The sequence below is a fragment of the Mycteria americana genome, chromosome 5, assembly GCF_035582795.1.
Source record: "Mycteria americana isolate JAX WOST 10 ecotype Jacksonville Zoo and Gardens chromosome 5, USCA_MyAme_1.0, whole genome shotgun sequence".
In the NCBI taxonomy this organism is placed as follows: domain Eukaryota; kingdom Metazoa; phylum Chordata; class Aves; order Ciconiiformes; family Ciconiidae; genus Mycteria; species Mycteria americana.
In genome coordinates, this window is record NC_134369.1 from 38308315 (window position 1) to 38331278 (window position 22964).

A 22964-nucleotide genomic window follows, 5' to 3' on the forward strand; every position below is an offset into this window, starting at 1 on the left:
CTTCCTAAAATTACAGAGTTTTCAGCTACTGAAAGGTGATGATTTGTACACTATACTTCTTGCGACTGGTCACAAAGTTTTGCAGCGGCAAATACATCCCGAGTTTTCCCTGAAGCTAAATTGAGGCACTTCAACAGATTACATTAAAAACTTTGCATATATACACATCTGTATGTGCATGTGTGTGCTCATGCGCAAAAATAATTTTTATCTGGAAACTTTAATAAGGACACTCACTGAAGTTGAACTAATCTCTACAAGGAAAAAACTTCATGCTACTTTAAAACAAACACAGTATAGACATTTAACTTTTTACCTGTTCCAGATGATATAGAGCAGCTGATATCCTCTGTACACGTTCCACATTTCTTTCAGGGTCAGTAGGTTCATCACTCTTCAAAATGTCTTTGTACAGATTTAACTGCCATTTCACAGCTGGGTCATCAGACTAAAAACATATTTCATACAAAAGATGCTGAATGAAGATACTGAATCTGACTACCACCACTCTTATTCTCATAGTATAATAAAAAATGTTATAGATACTCCCACTTCATCTGTCCCCTTTTAGTCAAAATTAACGTCTGCTAGCTGCCTAGAAAAATGGCATTAGATTCTGTATACTGTTGGGTAACTGAACTCAATTCTTAAGCAAGGTTTTGTATTTTTATTTCATTAAACCAAATAAAGCACCCTGGGACTTCTGTATCCCATTTAACTGCATTAAAAATAAGGAAGCACATTTAGTACTGGGATTGAGTTTAACTCCTTGCAGGACTTCTGTACCGACAGTGGAAAGCTGTTTTATGGCATCTATAAAAGACAGATGGAATTTCAGTAGGTGAAGAGTTACAGCCAAAAGTTTTGGGTTTTTTTGCAAGACAGAAATAGAAAAAACGCATTAGAATTACTTAGTGTGTCCAATTTAAATTTATGTAACCACAAATTTATAGCAACCAGACAGTCATCTGCTATGACAGATAAATGAGTTACTCCTATTATATTCAAAGACTGTAGGCAATGATCTCAATTATTTATTTATAAATTATTAGATCTATATTATGTATTATATATAATATAGATTATTATAGCCTTAAAACTACAAATATCTTAATTCTTTACACTTGTCCCATTCTATAGGACTTCCTGAAACTTGAAAATACCAGCCAAAGCTACAAATAAACTAATTATTGTCATGAAAAAATTATGAAGAAAAATGTTAAAATGGCAATTTTTCTAATAGCTTTCACATTCTCTTTTTTTGGTTTTTTTTTTATGTATCATGATAAACAAAACAGTTGTGACTTCTGTGTTTTAAAAGTGCACATCAGTGTTTTTAAGACAGATTTTTTCATATTACCTTTTCCTGCAAATGTAAGTTGTTACGTAAATGTTCTTTGACTTCATCATCAGTGTCCCTCTGTAGAAAGGTAGAAGTATTTTTCAATTCAGATTATGATTCATCTCATAAGAACATGTACAACACAGAACAGCTATTATTTTAACATTGAAACTTAGCCTCTTGTTTTCGAAGCACATAAGTTACCAGAAGGGGATAGGACAAAGGCTTTCTTTAATTTTGACCATGAAACAACAATTAAACTTTGAAGAGAATTAAAGCTAACTAATGGTATTTCAGTATTTGGTCCAAATGAATATGCTTATGTAAAAATGTACACTGTATAGAAATGGAAAATGACATGGAAACAATGGGAGCTGTCTATACACACCACTTTTTCTTGTGAAAGCACAATTAGCAGCTATAATTGTTTACAGTACATTGATATATTTAATTATATTGACTGCTTAGATATCTATGCCTCCAAGTTCAGTTTATAAAGTCCTGCTTATTTTGCATTAAAAACTATTACGAAGTCTACACTTACATGGCTGTATCTAGTCTTAGCCAAAGAGATGAGCTCTTGATCTCCAGGAGTGCACATATTCAAACCAATAGGAAGCATCTTTTTAAGTGCAGCTACAATCAAGGATGTTTGTATGGAGTACAAATCCCCTCTACGTTTTGATTTCTTTCTCTCTTGATCTTGTCCTCCAGACTATAATTAAAAAAATAGAAAAGTAAATGACTGTAATTCTCTGATCACATGCTTTTCCAACACGCTCTTCCCCTAATGGTCCAAGGAAACTATGTTCCTGATGTAGTACAATTAATTAGAAATGCTGCATTAGAGGAAGGGTGTACAGTCTTGAGCGGGAAATGTAAAGGAATACTTTTGGTGTGCGCCAATGCAGAAATTGCAATAACAGTAATATTTTAATAGCAGTAACATACTTTTGCGTGCATTCATACATATGAATCTAACTATCTTTTCTGGATCTTACCTCTCAAATCAGAAACAACCCTAAAATCAAAAGCTGAGTCAGTCTCAGGGGACACTATTAGTTCTCAATGTTACAGAGACAAATTCAGGATGTTTACATTTTTGTTAGAAACTTACATATAGTTATCCAGGGTTTGAATGAATGAATATTGTCTGATTTGTCTCAACTGAAAAATACCAGTATCAAAAAAGGCTTTGATTCAACACAACAAAATGCCAATGAATTAGTGCCTCTGGGAAAAGCACTGCCCTTTGGCTTTGGCTAATATAAGTAACTCTGGGATGAAAAATTAAGTCTTTTGCATCTTTGGAGACCATGAGAAAAAGGAAAACAAAAGAGACAGAGAAGTAAACAGCACAACAGAATAACATCTGCCCTATCTTCTTACAACAGACACTGTACAAAAATATTTCACACACAACTTTTCATTTATGAGACAGCAAACCAAAATCTTTAGAACACGCCCATATATTTAATGAACATATGGTAAACAACAACAACATAAAAATAGCCCAGTTCTGAATTCTGTACCCAGATTAAACTCCTACTACACTCAAGGGAGTTTTGCCTAAGATAAGATTTCAGGACTAGGCCTCCAGGCTTATACAACACTACAAAATGGCAAATGCTTGCATTTAACCCTCCACATCCTTTTCCCTCTGTCAATTAAGTTTTACTGACTACTGTTTTTATAATACTTTGTGTAGTTCCACATAAGGATACAGCAGAATCCATTGCAATTCATTATTTACCAATTATTACCACACTATCATCACAGTAATCACTGGAAGAAGAAAAGGCAGCCATACATATTCTACTCAGTGGTAAATTTTGGCAAATTCTGTCTTCTATCTGGTGAATCTCTGTGTACGTAGCTGGTGTTGAGCATTTTGCAGGTCAGAGGGAACACACAATGGATGTGGCTTCCTTTCTTAAGGAACTAACAATTGCAAGGGAGTACTTTGCCTCAAAGCTTTGCTTTTGGAAGTGCCTTAGAAATAGCAGTGATGTAATGGCTATAATAATGACATTATTTGTACTCTACATTTGACAGCAGACAAACAAATCCCACAATGTATTACTGTATTCCAGTGGCGTCACTATGCATCTTAAATAAGGAATAACAAAATATATAATAGATATATTTAAAAAAAAAGGAAAAGGAGAGATACTGGTTTACTTTTCTGCATCTTTATGTTTGAGGACATTTTACACATCCAATTTTTTTAATTTTCATTTGAGATTAATAACTAGGTAAGAACAAGATAGGTGAACCTTAAAACCTGAACATTTTTAAAACATTAAAAGAAGATCCATTCTGCCTTTGCCATCAAATTCTGCTCTCTGTGAATTCACAACTCCTGCTGATAAATGTATAAGTAGAGTCACAGACAGAAACCTAAATGACAATAAAATTATGACTCTTTCAGTTCTAATATGCACCTATATGAGTAAACACAACACTTTGATTTCGTACGTAAAGAGCATTAAAATTGGATATATTTTGCCTAAATAATTAACTGTGCTAAAAGGACCTCAACAAGAAGAATTATATAACCTGGTTACTTAACAGCACGTAATGATCTTATTTGTCTGAGGATTTAAACAGACAAATGGACATTTCTTCAACAAATATATACAGAAAAAGAATTACAGATTCTCCAGTAGATTCATAATAATTAAATATACAATCAAAAAGAAGAAAGAATTCATTTATACTAAAAAAAAAAATCAGGGAAAACTGGTTAAGATAATGGAATTAATATTTTTAGTATTTCCAGCCCTCCTTAAACCTTCAATTCTCTGAGATTATCATGAGAGCATTCATTAAATCCTACTCTATATACCTGGGGAAGTTTGACAATAGCAAAGCGTGAAATGAGGTCTATTAGTTTAACACAACTGCTCACTTTTTAACTTATGCTTCCAATTTAATTGATTAAAAACTCTTCACAGCATTATGTGTGCTTCTCAGCACACAGGGTGAAGGGAAAGATGAAAGGGTTTTATGCTCCATTTTGCTGTTCATTCTGCTTCACCAGTGAAGAACACATCATAGGTCGAAAAGTACTCATCTATGTTAGAAATTCATATTTAAAAAGATAATATGAATGACGCAAAGGAAGGTGAACTATGGTTCACTGGAGACAAAGAAAGCTTTGAATACATTAAATACATAAAAGAAACAAGGATTATTCAAAAGCTTTGCCCACCTCACATCTTTAGTAAAGATCATTTTAATTTTGGAAAAAGGTAGGATTTGAACTCTATATCTTATTTAAACTTATTAGTTCTAATACAATCTTCTATTCATCCTCAGACAGGATATAGGTTATAGCACATTTCTCCCATATATTTTTCTTGAATATCATAAGCCAAACACCTGTTTCTGATGACTCTACTTAGGCATTGCTTTTACAATGTCTGCTCCAATATATTAGTAAAAAAATCAGAATGCAGAAAGACAGCAGAGGCGGAATGTACATCTAAAATAATTACAAAAGGTAACTTTACTACATTTTCACATTAAGCAACATGTGGGAGTGCCAAAGGGAATTTCAGCGGCTCTGGTCAAATACTGCCACTTGAACTCGCAGAAAATTTATAGTAGGTGGAACCTGGGCCTTCACTTTGTGACGCCACTGCTATGATCAATGGAAAGAATGCTTGGAGCCTGATCATCTCTAAATCTAAAACAAAGACACATCATGCACTTTAACCTGTACCTTTACTTGCATGGCCTGTATGAAAGAAAAATAAAGGGAAAAAACCATAAGTAAAAGAGATGAAAAGATGATAATTTTACAAGTTAGTAATAAACTTACTCAGCTTTATTAGGACAATAAAAATATTACAAGTTTGTAGCTAAAACAATAGACTGTAAGTGTATAATCAAATGAGATCTTAGTGAAATAATTTTTATTCAGCTTAATCCTTATTAAATGATTGAACTTCTGAATTTATCTGTTGCTATTCAGTGCTACCATTTCTTGCTTCAGCACATAAGGAAGTACATCTAGTAAGTAAGCACATCAATATACTAATTACTGCATCTTTTCCCAATATTGTTAAAAGCAGAAGGTGTCTGGAACTCTGGACAATCCAATAATGAAAAGTATTCACATTTTCAGCAAAATAGCTCTTTCTACCTCTTTTCCCCACCAAAATATGATTGAGAAAAGTTATATTTAGAAAAGGAAATCAACCTAACACTGCGAGGATGTAGCATTTCATTTATAGATGTATTTTCCCATTGCATAGCTCATTACTGTTTTGAAGACAGCCTGAGAGAAAACTTGACTTAAGCTCATATCTCTCAGCAGTACCCATTTTGAGAACACTATTATAAACTCAACTGTAACTGTCATACGTACACAGGTTTTTTTCCTGTTTATTAACTTAATACCATAAATACACTTAAATAAACATGCATTCCATAGTCAACACTATATTATCATTGTGTCAGGCAATCTTAAGAAGATAAGAACAAAACCGTGTAGTTATGGTAAAATAGCAAAAAATTTCAACTGTTACTCAAAAGAAAGACCAGGCATGGGAAAATACTACAGAAAACTGTTGGTTAAAAACAAACAGAAAAAAACAAACACAAACAAGCCTCCCCTTCTGTGATAGCTCTAATAGTAACCTTGTTTTCTTGTGATACTTGAATTAGCCTCAAAATGTTGAAGCCAAGCTATTATTAAAATCTCTTTTTATATCCTATATTTATATCACATAGTGAAGAAAACCAGCTACAACTCAAGAAAGACTGAAAGATTAATCATCAAATATAAGTGTTAAGCGTCTTAGAATCTTCAATACCTTGATCAGACAAATAGCAAATTTTAATTGAAAATTTCAATTGCCTGAAATATGTAGATGCTGCACAGACATGGCTCAGCAGATATACACTGAAGGCAAGTAAAGACAAGACGTTAATTATATTTCATTTATTAGAGATGACCATAAAAGTAATCCACTCATGATTTACTGTAGTATATCTAAAGGAAACGTATTCTATGCAATTGAAATAGTCTCAAAGAAAGGATCTAAAATTCTCGCAGAAAATACTAACATGAAATCCTATAATTATTGTAAATTTGCCAATAATATGTATTACATATTACAAATGGGCACAAACCACAATGTTTTTTTTAATACAAACTTAGATTTTATGACTGCCTCAAAATTCTATAATAGGTCTACCCAAATGCTGTTTAAAAACATACACAAAAAAAATTAATAATGAGGGCCAGTCAAATAAAACTTCAGTAGGATATGCAAGTGTTTAGCAACTGAGGTTGTATATCCAGCCACACATTCATTTAGATTCCAAAACTTCCACAGAAAAATTGCCCACATATGTATTACACATTTATTATGTACATGTGAATGTATATGCTTAGTCTTTTATACCAATTAACTGTAAAACACAATAGGACATCATTGCATCTTAATCAAAATGCTATTTTATCAACAAGCCTATGAACGGTTCAAAAATAACAGATTAGCGGAGTTGAATGTGTTTAAATTCTCCATTTCAACCCTTCTATCACAAATCTGTTATTTCAATGCAATCTAAGTTACCAGTCTCTGCTCAGACTGAAAGTTCTCTAACTTACCATTCCCCTCCGAGCAATCTGCTGCCATTTTTTTAGAAAAGAAAAATTAAAAAACTTGCTCAGCTGTTAATACATTTATTTGAGAAAATATTAACAAAGTTAATATTGTATAATCAAAATACAATGGGTACTTAATTAATTTATTGATTGTAATGATGAATCATTTGTTACCACTGCCATTAGCTACCGATGAATAATGTAATCCCAATCCTTCATCCTCTGCATATTTTTTCCTGCATATAGCATGTAAAGATATAGAACCTTCCATACATGATATATCACACCTTATACACTAGTACTATCACAGTATCTTGTATCTTAGGAAAAATAATAAGTCTCTGTTGTAAGACAGACAGTTGTCTAAAGCAGCCCGAGATCAGCATGGGGCCTTACTTCTTGAAGAGACCCCAAACCGTTCTGCCTTGGGCCAACTGTTAATAGCCAATGTTCATATTCACAGTTGTCTATACATTCTTATGCTTGACAAATACTGGATATGATTGCTTCCACTAAAAATAATGTGAATAAAGAGGAACTGGTGATAAAGAGGAAAGTGCTAATTATTCTGTTAGCATACTACTTCCTAAGCTGAACATTAGTATTAAAGCAAGAAATTATAAAAATAATGTTCCCTAATGTAATGTCCTCTACTGATTATTCTCTGGGGATATAAATATCAAAACTTGTAAGACACCCTGAAATTCAGTTATTTAGAGAATTTCTTGTTTATTCTAAACTATGCAGGCTTAAAAAAAATTATTCAGATCTAAATATATGCTTTAATGAATGTGCTGGGTTTAGAGCACTTACATTATATATTACGGAATGTTATCAATTTCCTGCTTAGAAACCATATATAGAAAACCAATACAACACTTCTAAAAGATGCCTCATGTATTGTATTATGGTATTTAAGTCATCATGAAATAAATGCCTATCTAAATGATCAGCTGTTCTGAAATTACTCCTGCAGATATGGTACCATATTAATAAAATATTCAGTCATGACCAATTCAATCTTTTATTTCTTCCTATATTAGCAGTAACCACACACAGTGTCCCTGAATGCTATAATTCATATTAATATGCTTACAAAAAATTGTAGGCCTATAAAAAAAATGTATAAACTCCCTGTACTGTATATACATATGAAGAAAAGCGCATTTACGTATGCATCTACGACCCTGTTATGTATAAATATATTTATACAATTATTTATACATATTATATGTGTATATTTAAATATACACAACAAGCATTTGAAAATGTAATCTCAAAACCAAACTCTTTCAAATTTGGGTCATACAGATTCTTGATGTTAAATTCCTGTGATTTTATCCAAATCAGAGGAGTATGAGGGATACCTATTCTTTATTTTGTAAAGATTTGTCTTGTCAGTCTGCCATGACAGACTAAAATATGACACTAACAGTTTATATCATATTATCCTATTATCAATACTGCAGTGAGACACAATTTAGATTAAATATGAATCACCTGATTTTAACCTATCATGTTTTTTTAAAAAGTACACCTAATTCTTGGCTCCTCAGGCCAATTCTAACATATAAATGTTGAAGTATACGTATTAAATGAATGTGTAGTGATTGCCATATGATAAAAGTACAGAGCTACGTGTTAGACTGTTAATTATGCAATTGATTGTCAAATAGCCTAGACTGTGCTCATTACTCATCTCGCTAATGAGGATAATACAAATATTTCAATTCTATCACACAATTTCAAGGAGCTGCATCTTGAAAACAAGAAAACACATTAAAAATTTCCTTTTCTCCAAATATGGAATTCTCTATGTAGTTTGAATTGTTGTTCAGTGCCAGTCATGTACTAATGACAAGCAGAAAATCTGTTATTTTTGCTTGTAAACTTTCCAATAACAGGGTTTGGCTTAACCAAGTTTCAGAACTTAAAAAAATATAATAGAAAAGAAGCAAGCGTTTTTTAAGAGAATTAAGAAATTCAATGGCACATTTTATCTGACTCTCTATTGTCTAAAGTTGGACTTACAGTAGCTAAGTTACAGACAATCAAAATATAGTGAAATACAAAACAATAAACCCCACCACTTCTCTGGAACACTTTCAAAATAGCATTACTCCAAACACTTTACAAATATGAATAAAACAGAGGGTTCTTTGCTTCATTTGCCAACAGTAATTTGGAATTAGACTTCAACTGGCTTTAGTTGAGTAAGGCAATCTTCCTAATGTCAAAGTGGCATTTTTTACCTTGACAACATGCATTTTCTCTATTATACAGGTAACAAATGTACTTTCCAGCCATCATGTCGGCATCTTGTCATATTGAAAATGAGCAAAAAAGAAATGAATGTGGTCATTAACAAGAAACAAGAAGAACAGCATGGATGTGGCACGCTATATGTATGCATAAAGATGTATATGCAAAGACAGCATTCCTCCGTCAAAGTTGATAGAACAATACTGATTGACGTTCACAAGAAAAAGATCAGGCAACCAATGTTTCTTCACTTGCTTTTATAAAATAGTCTACCTTTTTTTTTTCTGAAAGATCAACCACCCATATTATGTGTTACAACCCATATTCTTTTATATGTGTAACTTTTTCAAATCAAGACCTTTATTTTAATCTCGTGTCTTTGACTACTTAGCAGACATTTTATAAGCAACTCTAAGGTACATAGCCTATATTTTGCATAGTAGTTGTCATGTCTATCATCAAGAAGCAAAACTATATTTTGTGTCTTCTACCAGCACAGCAGCTGCAACCTGAGTAGATTTTCAAAGCCTTCTTACAACATACTAAACACATGCTGAAGATTTAACTGATCCACAAATTTTTATTAACTTACTTTAGACATTTTGCTCTTGGTGTCTCCTGTTAAAAATGCCAAATTGTTGATTTCATTCTGAATCACAAAATTTTGTTCTTCTCTTTTGAAATTCTAAAGATGAAAAAAAAAAATCACCAGAAGTTTAATTCATCCACGTGTACCACATTTATATTTAAAGATAGAATAAAATGGAAGAAAAAGTATACATCTTCTCTTACATGTGATTTACACCACAGGATAAAAACTTCAGCTACCATTCGAAAGAGTTCATCAGAATCTGCATCTGGTTTCTTTAGCCAATTGGCTCTAATTACAAAAACAAGAGAAATTTAAAATAAGACATTTAAAATAAGACAACTGAATATAACAATCTCTATTTAATAGATCAGGTTACATTTGTATAGTTAATCTTGGAATTTAATGAGAATCACTTCAATTTTCCATGACTGTGGTTAGATACCATTTTTCATGGCAGTTTAACTAGTCTCCAACAAAACTCCTAATTCTTGGCTACTTATTTCTGCTTGCTCCTCCCCCCCATGGTGCCAACACATATTTTTGTGCCTATTCTCTGAACCAGACTAGAAAATAGACCTGGCTGAAAAGCAAAACTCTTTCTCCGAGTATTTCTCTATTTCTGTTTTTTTTTTTCCCCATAATAAAACTTTGTTATCAAAACTTTGTGTTGATCCAAAAGAGAACACTATTAAATGCGATTAAATTATTTCTAAAATTAAATTAAATTAAATGCATTAAATTAAAATGCATTAATATGACCATATGTAAAGCGGGCATCTGACAGCAGACATGAAAGGAATTATTACATTATAACTTATGCTCATTAACTCTATCTTTCTAGTTGGATTTATCCATAGCCCAGTTAAATCTGTGTTTTTTAAAAATTTGAAGTGTTTCCTTGCCAACAAGGTCTTACATAGTACAGCCTTGAGTTCATCTAGAAGCAGCAAATAATCCTCAGTGTAAATCTGTTCACAGCATAAGGGATCGTGCATGCAATGAAAATGCTCTTAACTAGCCCAGTATGTACTAACACCTAAAAAATATAAGTGGACAATGACTGCGTACAGAACAATGTTGTTAAGGATAGGATTAAGATACTGTAGATACTAGAGATACTTCAGATACTCTTCTGAAGAGCATCTTGGGGTCATGTTCTGTGATAAAGGAAAAGGAAAGTGTAGGCACAGAATAATCCTTCAGTAAATGGTTGAGGAGAAAAACTTCTGGTAATTCCAAAGGCAATACAATGTTGTCCAAACAGTTTTTATTTCTGTCTTAAAAAAAACAACACAAAAGATTAACATCTTTGTGGTACTATCTACAAATAGAATGATTCAATTGAGGCAAAACAGTTTTTCACCCCTTCATTAACAGTTCAGGGTTTTAGACTTTTTTTTAATTTTTGAAAGACATATTCATTTCTAATGTCATTGGGCTGCAGTAGCATATATAACAAGTCCAGTCAGGATATGTGTTCTCGATAATAGGACAGTTACAATACAATCAAATAAGCCAAATGCATGTGAGAAAAAGGTGTGAATTCAAGGTACATCATTCTTTAAGTTAAGATTCTTAAGATACTCAGGATCTGATTCTCAGCATAACATTAAATGCATTGTGATCTTTCTGATTAACTTATCATGTACTCCAGTACATTAACTAATGAATATGAGTTTAATTATTAGTTTTTATTTACCTGTTGTTGTCTACATAACGTATCAACATTGGATAGAAGGCGTAAAGGTCTCTACACAGAACAGCAAACTCATCGAGAATGAGTAGCTCAGCTTCTTGGGTGTCAGTTTTACTATCTGCTCTCAGTTGCTCCTCTTCCATCACAATCTTTATAGCTTTCTTCTTCAATTTCTCCAGTGTTGGAATAAAGTGAGTTTTGAGCAGATCAGGCCTGGCTTTGCTGATGATGGGTTGAGCATAAACTATACATAAAAATATAGATAATCCTATGATTAATGCACAATTGATGTTTTTCATCATATTAATATGAACTCTGCAGTTCTAGAAAACACAAAGGTCATAGTGCTTCACATATTTCTGGAGCATCTTAAAATTACTAGTAAAGCTACGAAGATAGCTTTGTAATAATTGTGTTTATTGAGAGATTAAAAGCCACTTACTGGGAATTCAGATTATAAGTATCTCAGTTTTATGTCAATTAAACTACCATGGTTTTGGCAAGTCACATATGTCTAACTTAGAACCTAAACAATGTAGGGACTGAGACACACAGTCCTCACAGAAATACTGTTGGGGGGTTTTTTTTGTGTGTGGTTTTTTTTGTATACAATGTCAGAAAATAGAAGACAGTGTTCTGGAAGAATTCCTTTACCTCTTTTGCCTTAGGAAAGCTAAAATGCAGAGAATGAATGACTAACTCAAGATCACAGATCTATTTTGTACAAGCATTAGTAGTAAAATGCAGACAACCTGAGTCAAAAATCCTTGCAAAAACCACAGTAGTATATTATCTCCTTATGTAGATAAACAGCCACTACAAAACTGCAAGCAGTGGTCTCTACAATTAAGCAGCAAACTTCTTACTAAATTTTAATAGAATCTTTATTATTATTAAAGAACTTCCAGTATTTAAAATAATACTGAAAACCCAGTACCAATGGGGCATTAAAATTTAGCAGGAAATTATTACCTTTACATAGATTTTCTTGAACTACCTTATTGCATATTATACTCTTACACTGTTAAGATGAATGATAAAATTTGGATACAGCAAATTTCTTTAGCTAGCTAGATACTAAATGTTACAGGACATTTTGAGAAATCTTTCTGCTCATTTAATAGCTGGCACAGTTACTCAGGCAAAGCAACTAATTCTGAAGTTGGGTTACTCCTGGGATTAGTTCACCATATACACTTTCTTTCCTTTTTGTCCTGATATTTCATTAACAGAATTCACAGGACTTACACTCTCTACTGCAATACTCAGTTCTTAGGTGTCTTGAAAATCAGTGGAATTCACAACTCCAAATTAAATGCTAAGGCTCTTACACAGTGCTTAGAGAAGGTAAGATTTTCAAAATCCATTATGTTATATAGAAAGCTCTCTGCTTAAAGTGATGCTACAATGCTTGCATAAAAATAATAATTAAAAAAATTAAAAAATTAAAAAAATCTTTCTCCTATTGTCACTTATGTACTCTTTGTTTCCTGCTGGTTTTAATTACAATTTATTATTATTATATCATTGGGTAATATGGTAAAGTGTAGCATAGTAATTAAATATTAGGTACAATTACTTTTTAAAAATATTTACAGTACCTGCAATTCTTTTCATCCAAGTTGCTTCATCTATTCCCAGATTGTTGTTAATGATTTTCAGAATGTTTCCAAGAATGATGCTCAGATGCTCAGATGTTACCATTGTACAGCAAGGCCCAGCACTTTGAGGAACACTCTCAGACCCTCTTTCCCACCAGTAGGACAAATAGTTGCATAGCATGGGTAAGATAACCTCAATTACATGAGGCATTTCAGTATACCTTGCTCCAGACTCTGCTAAATCATTAATTTCCTTTATTAGTCCATCCAACTGAGGGATCTCTGGACACATCTCTTCTACTGTATCAGGCATACCTAAAACTGCAAGTAAGGGTAGAAAGGCAAAAGATTAAGTAACAAAACAAGAGAACATCTACGTTCATCTATGGTTAAACCCTAAATACAAGTAACATCATCACTCAGGTTTTTCTCTGTCACCATCTTGGGCAGACATAACTCTAATAAGACTTTGGGGTATACAGATCTCTCATCTCATAAATTATGTCTTTCTGATGATGTGCATATAGCACTGACATAGACAATAGCTATCAAAAAGCTATGGCTTTACCATAAGGTGTCCTGCAATTATCTGGTGAGCAGTCCAGCTATGTAAAAGGGCAGAACTGAGAGCTTATATCAATATTGGATAAACTCTGACTGTTGTTTCTATAATCATTCACAACTTTCACATTAATTTGTAACAGATTAAATCCACCTCAGGGAAAAGGAAACAAACAGCTCAAAATTATGGGTGAGATTAAAATTAAACTGTATCTAGTTCATGAACTCTGCACATCTATCTCCCAACAAAAATGCCAGGAAAGAATTCCAGTTGTCAGATGCTTGTATTTGAAACTGAAGGTGCTTATTCAGCAATTAACAACCCATCATAATCTAATGCCAGTCTCTCTAGCAAAATTCTTCCACCAGTGCTGCTTCTATAAAGTACAGCTGACAGGAAGGAAGGGCTAGCACAAGCTTTTCCATAACTGCTTTTATATGGAAAACTTATGAAGCATATGGAATTGATCTACCTACTTTTTTGTTTTGTTTTGTTTAAAGGAACAATGATTTTGGCAGGTAATGACTCTTACACAGATCAATGAGGAAAATACTGAAATACTTTAAGATATGAGAGTCCATCAAGTGTAAGTCAGGAGAGAAGCAAGCAAAGAAAATCTGTGTAGAAGGACTCATGCTCCTTTGATTAAGGTTTCATGGAATCAAAGTCATATTCTGTCAGGAGTTCCCTATACCAAACTGCATTGGAGTACTGGTAAGAGAACAAAAAAATATAGATAATTTTCCTGTTCACATAAATAAGATATTACACCTCTTGCATGTTACTAGTAAGAACAGAAATGTACGATCTGCTAAAAATTTTTGTAATGCAGATATGATCTTTGATTAAGCTTCAAATATTACAGTACGCAGCTTCAGAAAATAATTCAAACACCATGTTCAGAAAAATATCCAAATATGCTAGGAGAAAGGGAACAATGTTAACACAATCTCAACAAAGCAGAGCAAGGCTAAAATGACAAGTAATGAAAGAGCAATAGCAGGAGTTCTCTACTGTGGCATACATTTGGGTTTTTTTCATTATTACAATTTCTTTCTATTAGTTGGAGAGGAGCAAACACTTTTTTTTTTTGCATGAGGAACAGTACTTACTCGCTCTTTCTCTTGCACTTTTTGTGTTGAAGACAGACAATGGGTTGTAATGGTTGAGGGAAGGTTCAAGGAATGCTACTGGAATGGCTGCTGCAAGAGATGCTAAGCACTCACCAAGTGCAGGACGCTGCCTGTATATGGGAGACACGAAAAGTTACCCGAGAGGAAAAGTTTTTCACTAGGCTTTCAATGTCTAGCATGCATTATAAAGCAGCATTAACATTTATTGCTGATTTAGTTTATCTTTTCAATACATTAGGAACTATTTGACAACTTTGAAAAATTGTATTTCTCACATGAATGAAATTACTGGAAATTACATTGGTAAAAGAAACATTTTTTTTTAAAAAAAAAACAACCTCCACCAAGTATTGCATATTAAAGGTAAACTGCTCCACAGTGCAACTGTGCAACTGCAAACTATAGAAAACATGTCTAGAATATGCACAAAGAATAGATTAGTAATTGCATATTCTTATTATACGTTCAGTTTGCTTAAACAAGGAGCAAATGCATATAATCAACAGCAATTTGTTTTGGCAGTCATACCCTTTTTCAAGATTTCACTTCTCTTCTGTATGTATACACACACACACACACACACACACACACACTTCTTTTGCTTCAGACATTATACCATTTACATAGTCAAATGATGAGGGACGCTACTGCTACTTATTGAAGACTGATTTCATGACTTTATGACATTCTGTGTGGTGTGTTCTGAAAGGGACAATTCTGCATTCCCCCACACAACCTTCCCATTTTCCTATTTTTCTGTTCTGTGTTAGCACTAAAACTCAGATAGCATCTTGATAAGCTGGATGAAGGAACTAGTCCAGCTAAAAATAAACCTCACCATAAAACCAAACTAACCAAGCTAAACCAACAGCAACAAAACATGCTTATCATCTGGCTGCATAAACACTATTTACCAGAAAAAAAGAAAGGGGTGGAAATGTACAGATGAAGGTGGAAGAGATGCCGAGACAGTCCTTTTCAGAATAAGACCAGACTCACATTGGCTTAAAACTAAAGCTAAGATAGTCTTTTGAAGTTCTGAAGCACTCTTTATACAAGATTTTGTTATGCTTGACATACAGATTGGATAAGGATAGCACACACCTTTCATCCTTTAAAGCTCCATGGATTTTTGGAATAGACATGGACCTGTTGGAGCAGGTCCAGAGGAGGGTCACAATAATGATCAGAGGGATGGAACACCTCTCCTGTGAGGAAAGGCTGAGAGAGTTAGGGTTGTTCAGCCTGGAGAAGAGAAGGCTGCAGGATACCTTCTTGCAGCCTTTCAGTACTTAAAGGGGGCTTATAAGAAAGATGGTGTGCTGGTTTTGGCTGGGATAGAGTTAATTTTCTTTATAGTAGCTAGTATGGGGTTATGTTTTGGATTTGTGCTGAAAACAGTGCTGATAATAGAGGGATGTTTTAGTTGTTGCTAAGTAGTGCTTATACTAAATCAAGGACTTTTCAGCTTCCCATGTTCTGCCAGGTGCACAAGAAGTTGGGAGGGGACACAGCTGGGACAGCTGACCCCAACTGGCCAAAGGGCTATTCCATACTATATGACGTCATGCTCAGTATATAAAGCTGGGGAAAGAAGAAGGAAGGGGGGGACATTCAGAGTGATGGCGTTTGTCTTCCCAAGTAATCGTTATGCATGATGGAGCCCTGCTTTCCTGGAGGTGGCTGAACACCTGCCTGCCCATGGGAACTAGTGAATGAATTCCTTGCTTTGCTTTGCTTGTGTGCGCGGCTTTTGCTTTCCCTATTAAACTGTCCTTATCTCAGCCCACCAGTTTTCTCACTTTTACTCTTCCGATTCTCTTCCCTATCCCACTGCAGGGGAGTGAGCGAGCAGCGGTGTGGTGCTTAGTTGCTGGCTGGGGTTAAACCACAACAGATGGGGACAAACTTTTTAGCAGGGCCTGTTGCAATAGGACAAGGGGTAATGGTTTTAAACTAAAAGAGGGTAGATTTAGATTAGATACAAGGAAACAATTTTTTACAATGAGGGTGGTTAAACACTGGCAGAGGGTGCCCAGAGAGGTGGTAGATGCCCCATCCCTGGAAACAAGGTCAGGTTGGATGGGGCTCTGAGCAGCCTGATCTAGTTGAAGATGTCCCTGCTCATTGCAGGGGGGTTGGACTAGATGATTTTAAAGGTCCCTTCCAACCCAAACTATTCTATGAGTCTATGATTGTTCAACTTCCAGGAATAACAACAATCTTTTTAAGATTCCTTCCTGTCAACAAAGCCTTCCTCATTGTATGACCTACAGTCAAAGATCATGACTCATCTACTACCTCATCTTCAACAGCCTATGTCAATTTTTATTTCACAACCATGCTGGAATGTGAAGAGGTATGCAACTATATACCCTCCAACTTTTTTTGTTGCAAGAGAAACAAAAGAAATTGGCAAAAGCAATGGCCTTACAGAATTGAAAAACATTATAAAAAAGGATTTTTGTTCACTTGGGTATTTCGTGTAACATGATTCACATAGTATTACTCTATTTCAAGGGTGAATGCTCATTTGTTCTCTGTACAGAATTACTACAGTCTACTGTTGTTTTACTGCCAAAGAAATGGAAAATGGAGAAATCAGTTACTACAAAATTAAAAAGAAACTATGTGCTCCACCTATATATATCTATGTCTTTTTCCTTACATTCTGACCATCCATATAGTGTACATTTTGCAACAGAATACATGATGCATTAGTATCACAGATAGCAACCATGAACATTTCATTAAAAAACAAATTTTTTATAATGTTAGAATTCCTACTATATTTTAGAGCACAGCAACATTCTCTTCCAATTTAAATTGTAATGAAAGATGCAATATTATATATATAGATTTCATAAATTTTCCTTAAAAGGAAACTTTATTACAACTTTGCCTTCTGTTGGATCAAGAAGGAAAAACTTAGTGTGTGTGTATATATATATATGTACACAAACACATATTAAAAAGTAATTTGAAAAGACTAACATCAAATGCACTGAGGCTACTTAATCACATGCATGACAATGTCATAATGCATACCCATCTTTCTATATGAAAGGAGGATACCAAGAAGCTGAGAGAAGAGAAGGTGAACAACTATACAACAAGGCTAAGAAAATTACTCTAAGTACACAGATATTTTCTGTCATATGGAAGTCCTAAACATGAAAAACCAAGGGAAAGACTATAATTTTGCAGGACAGAAATTAGAAAAGATAAAAAGAATTTCAGAGCAGACAGTCACTGACATAAAAAGCAAATAATGTAAAATAAATCATTCCGGGAACTGAATGGTTCAATAGAATTAATGGAGTAAAAGGTACTTAAAGAAAAGACAAATTAACCCTTTAGACAAAATATGTTGGGAAGCCAACTAACTGGAAACATTTGCTCCAAAGAATGAGGAAGAACTGTCAGAGGTTGATGTGCAAGTCTTAGAGGAAGTGGAAAACACTTGAAATGTATTCAAATCAATCTAGACTTTGAAAAACCAAAGCAAGATAAAAGACCACCAACTGACTGTAGTCATGAAGAAGCATTTCCTATTATACCATTGTTATAACAGACTTTCTTGCATCTTTGGCAGTCTTCATTTTGAGAAGCCTCTAATAGGTCAAATCAAAGTCTTAACCTGAACAACCTGGATATGTATGTATGGCTGAATACAGCAGCTAATTTTGTCATATTTAACTACATACATTAAAAAAAGCGCTATAATTTCTTAATTTACGCAGAAGTTTGTATTTCTCATTATTGACACTTCATAATATTCATCATTTTTATCATTTGTGCTAAAAATCCTTTGGAAATGTATTTCTACAAACTAACCAGGAAAAGACCAAGACACCATAAGGGGACATACAACTTTTGGGTACTGGGTTTTCAACCCCAAATTTAGGACCTAAATTTCTGATGCAGTGAATGAAAAGAAATGGGTACCTGGGTATAGAATTAATAGTCAGAATGCCTGTAGCAATAATACCACACTTGCCAGTAGAGCATTAGGGCTCAAAGTAGCCAAGGACTACTGCATTTTGTATCCAGTCCTCAACATTTATGAACCACAGAGACATTTAGAGAAGAAAGGTCCACAGAGAAAACAGAAACATCTCCAACATCCTAAACAAGCTAAACACTCTTTGTACAAAGGATAAACCCCTTGACAATGGAAGTCTGTCACAACAAGGCAGCAGCAGCAATCCAACTTAGTATTAGTCCTGAGCCCCAGCAGCCAGGAGTCTTGTAGAATCATCTGAACTATTTCAGCCATGAAAAATTATATTCACCTACGAAAAGTCAATATGACTTTCACCTATGACTCATCCTGCAATGGAAGGTAAAACTTCTTAATGTCCCTGCCAAACTTCACTAGGAGAAAAACTGCACTTTGATCCTAAATCTGAGCATTGTTTAACTTGAATAACTGTTCATGTCAGCTCAATCATTCACTTCTAAGTTTTGCTGAAATATCGAGCAGTGTGTTTGAAATCCTACCTCCCACCTAGACACTGATGTCTGCCTACAGCCTTAATTTAAGAGCCTGAGTGAGTCTAGTGAAAACCAAACTAAATGAAATCCACAGTTGGAAACCTCTCACACAGCCTTAGGAGACTAATTCATTTCCTCGGATATGTCTGATCACTCTTCCCTTCTAAGAAGACAACTGCAGTAGGAAAAGGTGATGCTGCTAACATCAGCGTTTAAGGTAACTGTCCAGTGCTTATAGCTCTTGCCAGTCAGGTGGAGGCCTGTGCTGTGAGCTCTTCTCATCGTAAGGCAACTCAGACACAATCACCTTTTATTTCCTGTGCGAAGGCCCTGACCGCTAGTTAGAGTAGGGGTAAGACACTTCCTATTTTGCCTATCAGATCTGTGTCAAAGAGTATTCAAGATTTTCAAGCCCAGAAAGAGAAGAAAGAAAGAGTATAGCTTTGTAATTTAGCGATGGATGTATAAATGACTGAATGTGGACATGCACAAGAATGAGCTTGTGCACACACGTACATGGCATGCAGAGCAGGAGGAAAGAGACAGTCTGTCCACCAGACTGCTCTTGCATTTTGCATGAAAGAATTACAGAATAAACTCTGGAAGGAAGGAAGTGGAGACCAGCATTCCTCATGCTAGGCAAAACCTCTCCTAACCAGGTTACAGAGTTGGATTTCCTCCAGTTTAGTCTCTCTCTTAAGCCCTGTGGATCTTAAACTTTTCAGTATAAGAAAGATGATAAAAATCGCCTAACCTAAAGCCTTTAGAAGCATAAGGAAGTGTTATGATTACCTCAGCTTCTGTCTTGTGATAGACAGACCAACAATTAGGGTTCTCTTTTCTGAAGTAGCAGAGATGGATTTGAGACTTTTTTAATGGAAGAGGATCTAAAATCCAGGGCTTGGAACATATAGCAACTAGATGCTTAAAGGAACTGGAGACTCTACTCTTTAAAATGCAAGTAACTGGTAAAGTGGTTTCCTTTGTAGAGTTAAAGGCTGTCAGAATGCTCTACATATGCTCAGGACAACTATTTTGAGAACTCTGGATAGACTTAGCTGTGAGACAGACACAGGCTATTTAGTACTCAGCCTACTTACCACACCAACATGCAGTAGCCAAACTTTGGGAACTTTGATGGCAATCCATGGAAAAATTTAGCTTTCCCTATGGGAAAAAAAACCTCCCTGAAGATACACTGCCATATGCAGGATGAGTCGTTTGCTTTTATTTAGTTTTGGGTTGGGTTTTTTTTGTGTGGAATTGAACTCTAAGATATAGGCAACTACATTCCAGTTAAAGTGTATTTTAAACATGCTCACACTGTTTCAGATTCACCTTTCATTCAAACTGCTTTATCACCTAAACAACACACTCCTAAAGAAGAGAAAATTTTACATGCTGAGTTTTTCACTCAATACCTTTCAACATAGATGTTCTTCCCAGTCCCAAGGGAATAGAGGCTACAAAGAATTCTGTAACATGAAACTTGTACATCACCCACTAGAGGAAAATAAGAAGTAGATTTTCAGTATTTATTCAGCTAAAGACTACTTTCCAAATATTAAACATCTGTTTTATGCAGTCTGATAAACAGTGTCTAAAACTTTTAGCATATGTATCACTGAACATTCTAGGCTGTCAATACTCCACACGTGTTATTTATCTTCAATTTCTCTGATACCTGGTCTGTCATCCACATTCATTCCAAAACCTAACAGGTCATCAGACATTTCAAGAGGCCAGCAGATACTTGCTAATAAGATATTGCAGGTTATCACACTTGCAGAGTACAATTTTAAGCTAAACCACACCAATCTGTGTGTCTAACCTCTAGGAACATGATCTAAAGGCTCCCCACCTTTTTAAAGAAAGTCTTTTCATGGCTATCAATGTTTTAATTATCTTCTGCTTTGGAATTGTGATCACCCAAATATATACAAAATTTTGGAACAGCATATTGATGAATCTCAAGGAGGCATTTCAGTAATTTTAAACCAAATGATGCTAAATATAAGGAAAATTTAAATTAAGAGAACTAAAGTGGTTTTCAAATGTAAGGAAAAAATCACAAGGAATTAATAATGACTTGTGTCCTTTAATGAAATAAAAATATGTAACAAAAATAAGCATAATTTAATTTTCTATAGGAAACTAGACTCATCCACACAGTTGGTAAGAGAGTACTTAAAGGGAAATTCTAATTGCTCTCTCTCAGTGTTTGGAGAAATATTGTACATAATTAACTTGAAACTTACTGAGTATTATTTTTAAATATGCAATAGAAATAAGGTACTATGCAGCTAATTTCAGATTTAATGCTGGAAATATGTGTGTTACTGAAAACAGAATTTCATCCTTTGAATTCATGCAATCATTACTAAAAAGCATTTGTATTATTATAACACAATAAACTTGAAAAATAAAATAAAAGACTTACAAAGTAAATCAATTCCAAACTGATATTGTGAAATATGTTCAAAAATTGATGTCAAGATCGGTAACAACGCTACCGTAGTGTAATTGATATTCTGTGAAACACCCTTGATTTGTGTTCGTGAATGGGTAAATTTTCCAAGTTTAAGATTTTCTGAAGTTTTTTCCAGGTCTTCAGCTGCATTTTCAAAAAAGGCACGCAATCCAGCTTTAACAAGCTCAGATCCTGATTTCATAACAGTTCTGAAAAATAATAAGGGAAAAATATTAACTTTGCATTGATCTTTAGTAGTTGCATAGATATATATGTACAGGTTAGTTGCCTTCTATCAGTCTTTGAAGATACACACATGTATCAGTGAACTTTACCTTATGAACTGAAAAGGACAGTTACATCTACATAGCAGTATAAGCAACAATTAGCTTGGAGTATTTCATAAAAATAATAACAACAAAGAACTTGCTTCCTCAGTCTTGTCTTTTCAGTTTTTGTGATCTGCTTTCAAATAAGATAATGCCTTCCCAGCAAATCTCATAGGTGGCAAGAAAGCTCCTCCATATAATACGCTCAAGAAAAGTAACTCTTAATCCCCAAATTTTTATGGGAGTCACAGTAACTAGGTATGCAAGTCAGGATACATGCTTACGTATCTTCAAAGCACACTAAATCTAGAAAATGCAACCACAATACCAGCATCACAGTCCCATTCCTTAATTGTTTTGCACTCTTCTCCAACCCCTTAATGAAGCTTTCCAGTGTTGTTATTCACAATGAGTTCATCGTCAGGCTGCTATATAACACAACCAGGCCAGAAACCAGCTCAAATTAGAAAACTATCCTGGCCTGTGTTTTAATCTACATAAGCATTTCAATGGTAAACAGTAAAAAGTTAGCAAATGTAACTATGCCCATATATTAATACATTTTGCATACTTCTAATGACAAATTTTCCAATAGGCACTTAAACTGTCTCAATATCTACAGGTATTAATACTTGCAGTGCCAAAGTTTGTGTCATTTACATCTCCCAAGAAAGTCTTCAAATACCCTTGGAAAGGGTGACGAGTTTTCAATGCTTTAATGACAGGCATTGATCAGAAAAATGTAGATTAAAGCCTTTAGACGAAATCTGCTCATATGGAAGTCAATATCTGAATTATTGATACTGCTAATATCATTAATTAAAAATAAGGAATAAAAAGTACAGAAACAATCCAACTGC

The 22964-nt window shown here is 34.2% G+C and overlaps 1 protein-coding gene across 4 annotated transcripts in view; it reads right to left on the reverse strand.

The window, feature by feature from the left end:
* The window catches only part of RYR3 (ryanodine receptor 3), a 249473-nt gene that overhangs the window by 41346 nt on the left and 185163 nt on the right, over positions 1-22964 (reverse strand). For all 4 annotated transcript variants that reach the window (XM_075503016.1, XM_075503012.1, XM_075503015.1 and 1 more), the window contains exons 63-72: positions 21746-21984; positions 20727-20808; positions 14788-14918; positions 13114-13434; positions 11516-11756; positions 10017-10104; positions 9817-9909; positions 1887-2057; positions 1361-1420; positions 317-448 (exon numbers count right to left, since the gene is read on the reverse strand). In XM_075503016.1, coding sequence (XP_075359131.1) covers positions 317-448; positions 1361-1420; positions 1887-2057; positions 9817-9909; positions 10017-10104; positions 11516-11756; positions 13114-13434; positions 14788-14918; positions 20727-20808; positions 21746-21984 — 1558 coding nt within the window. The remainder of the gene's footprint in view (positions 1-316; positions 449-1360; positions 1421-1886; positions 2058-9816; positions 9910-10016; positions 10105-11515; positions 11757-13113; positions 13435-14787; positions 14919-20726; positions 20809-21745; positions 21985-22964) is intronic.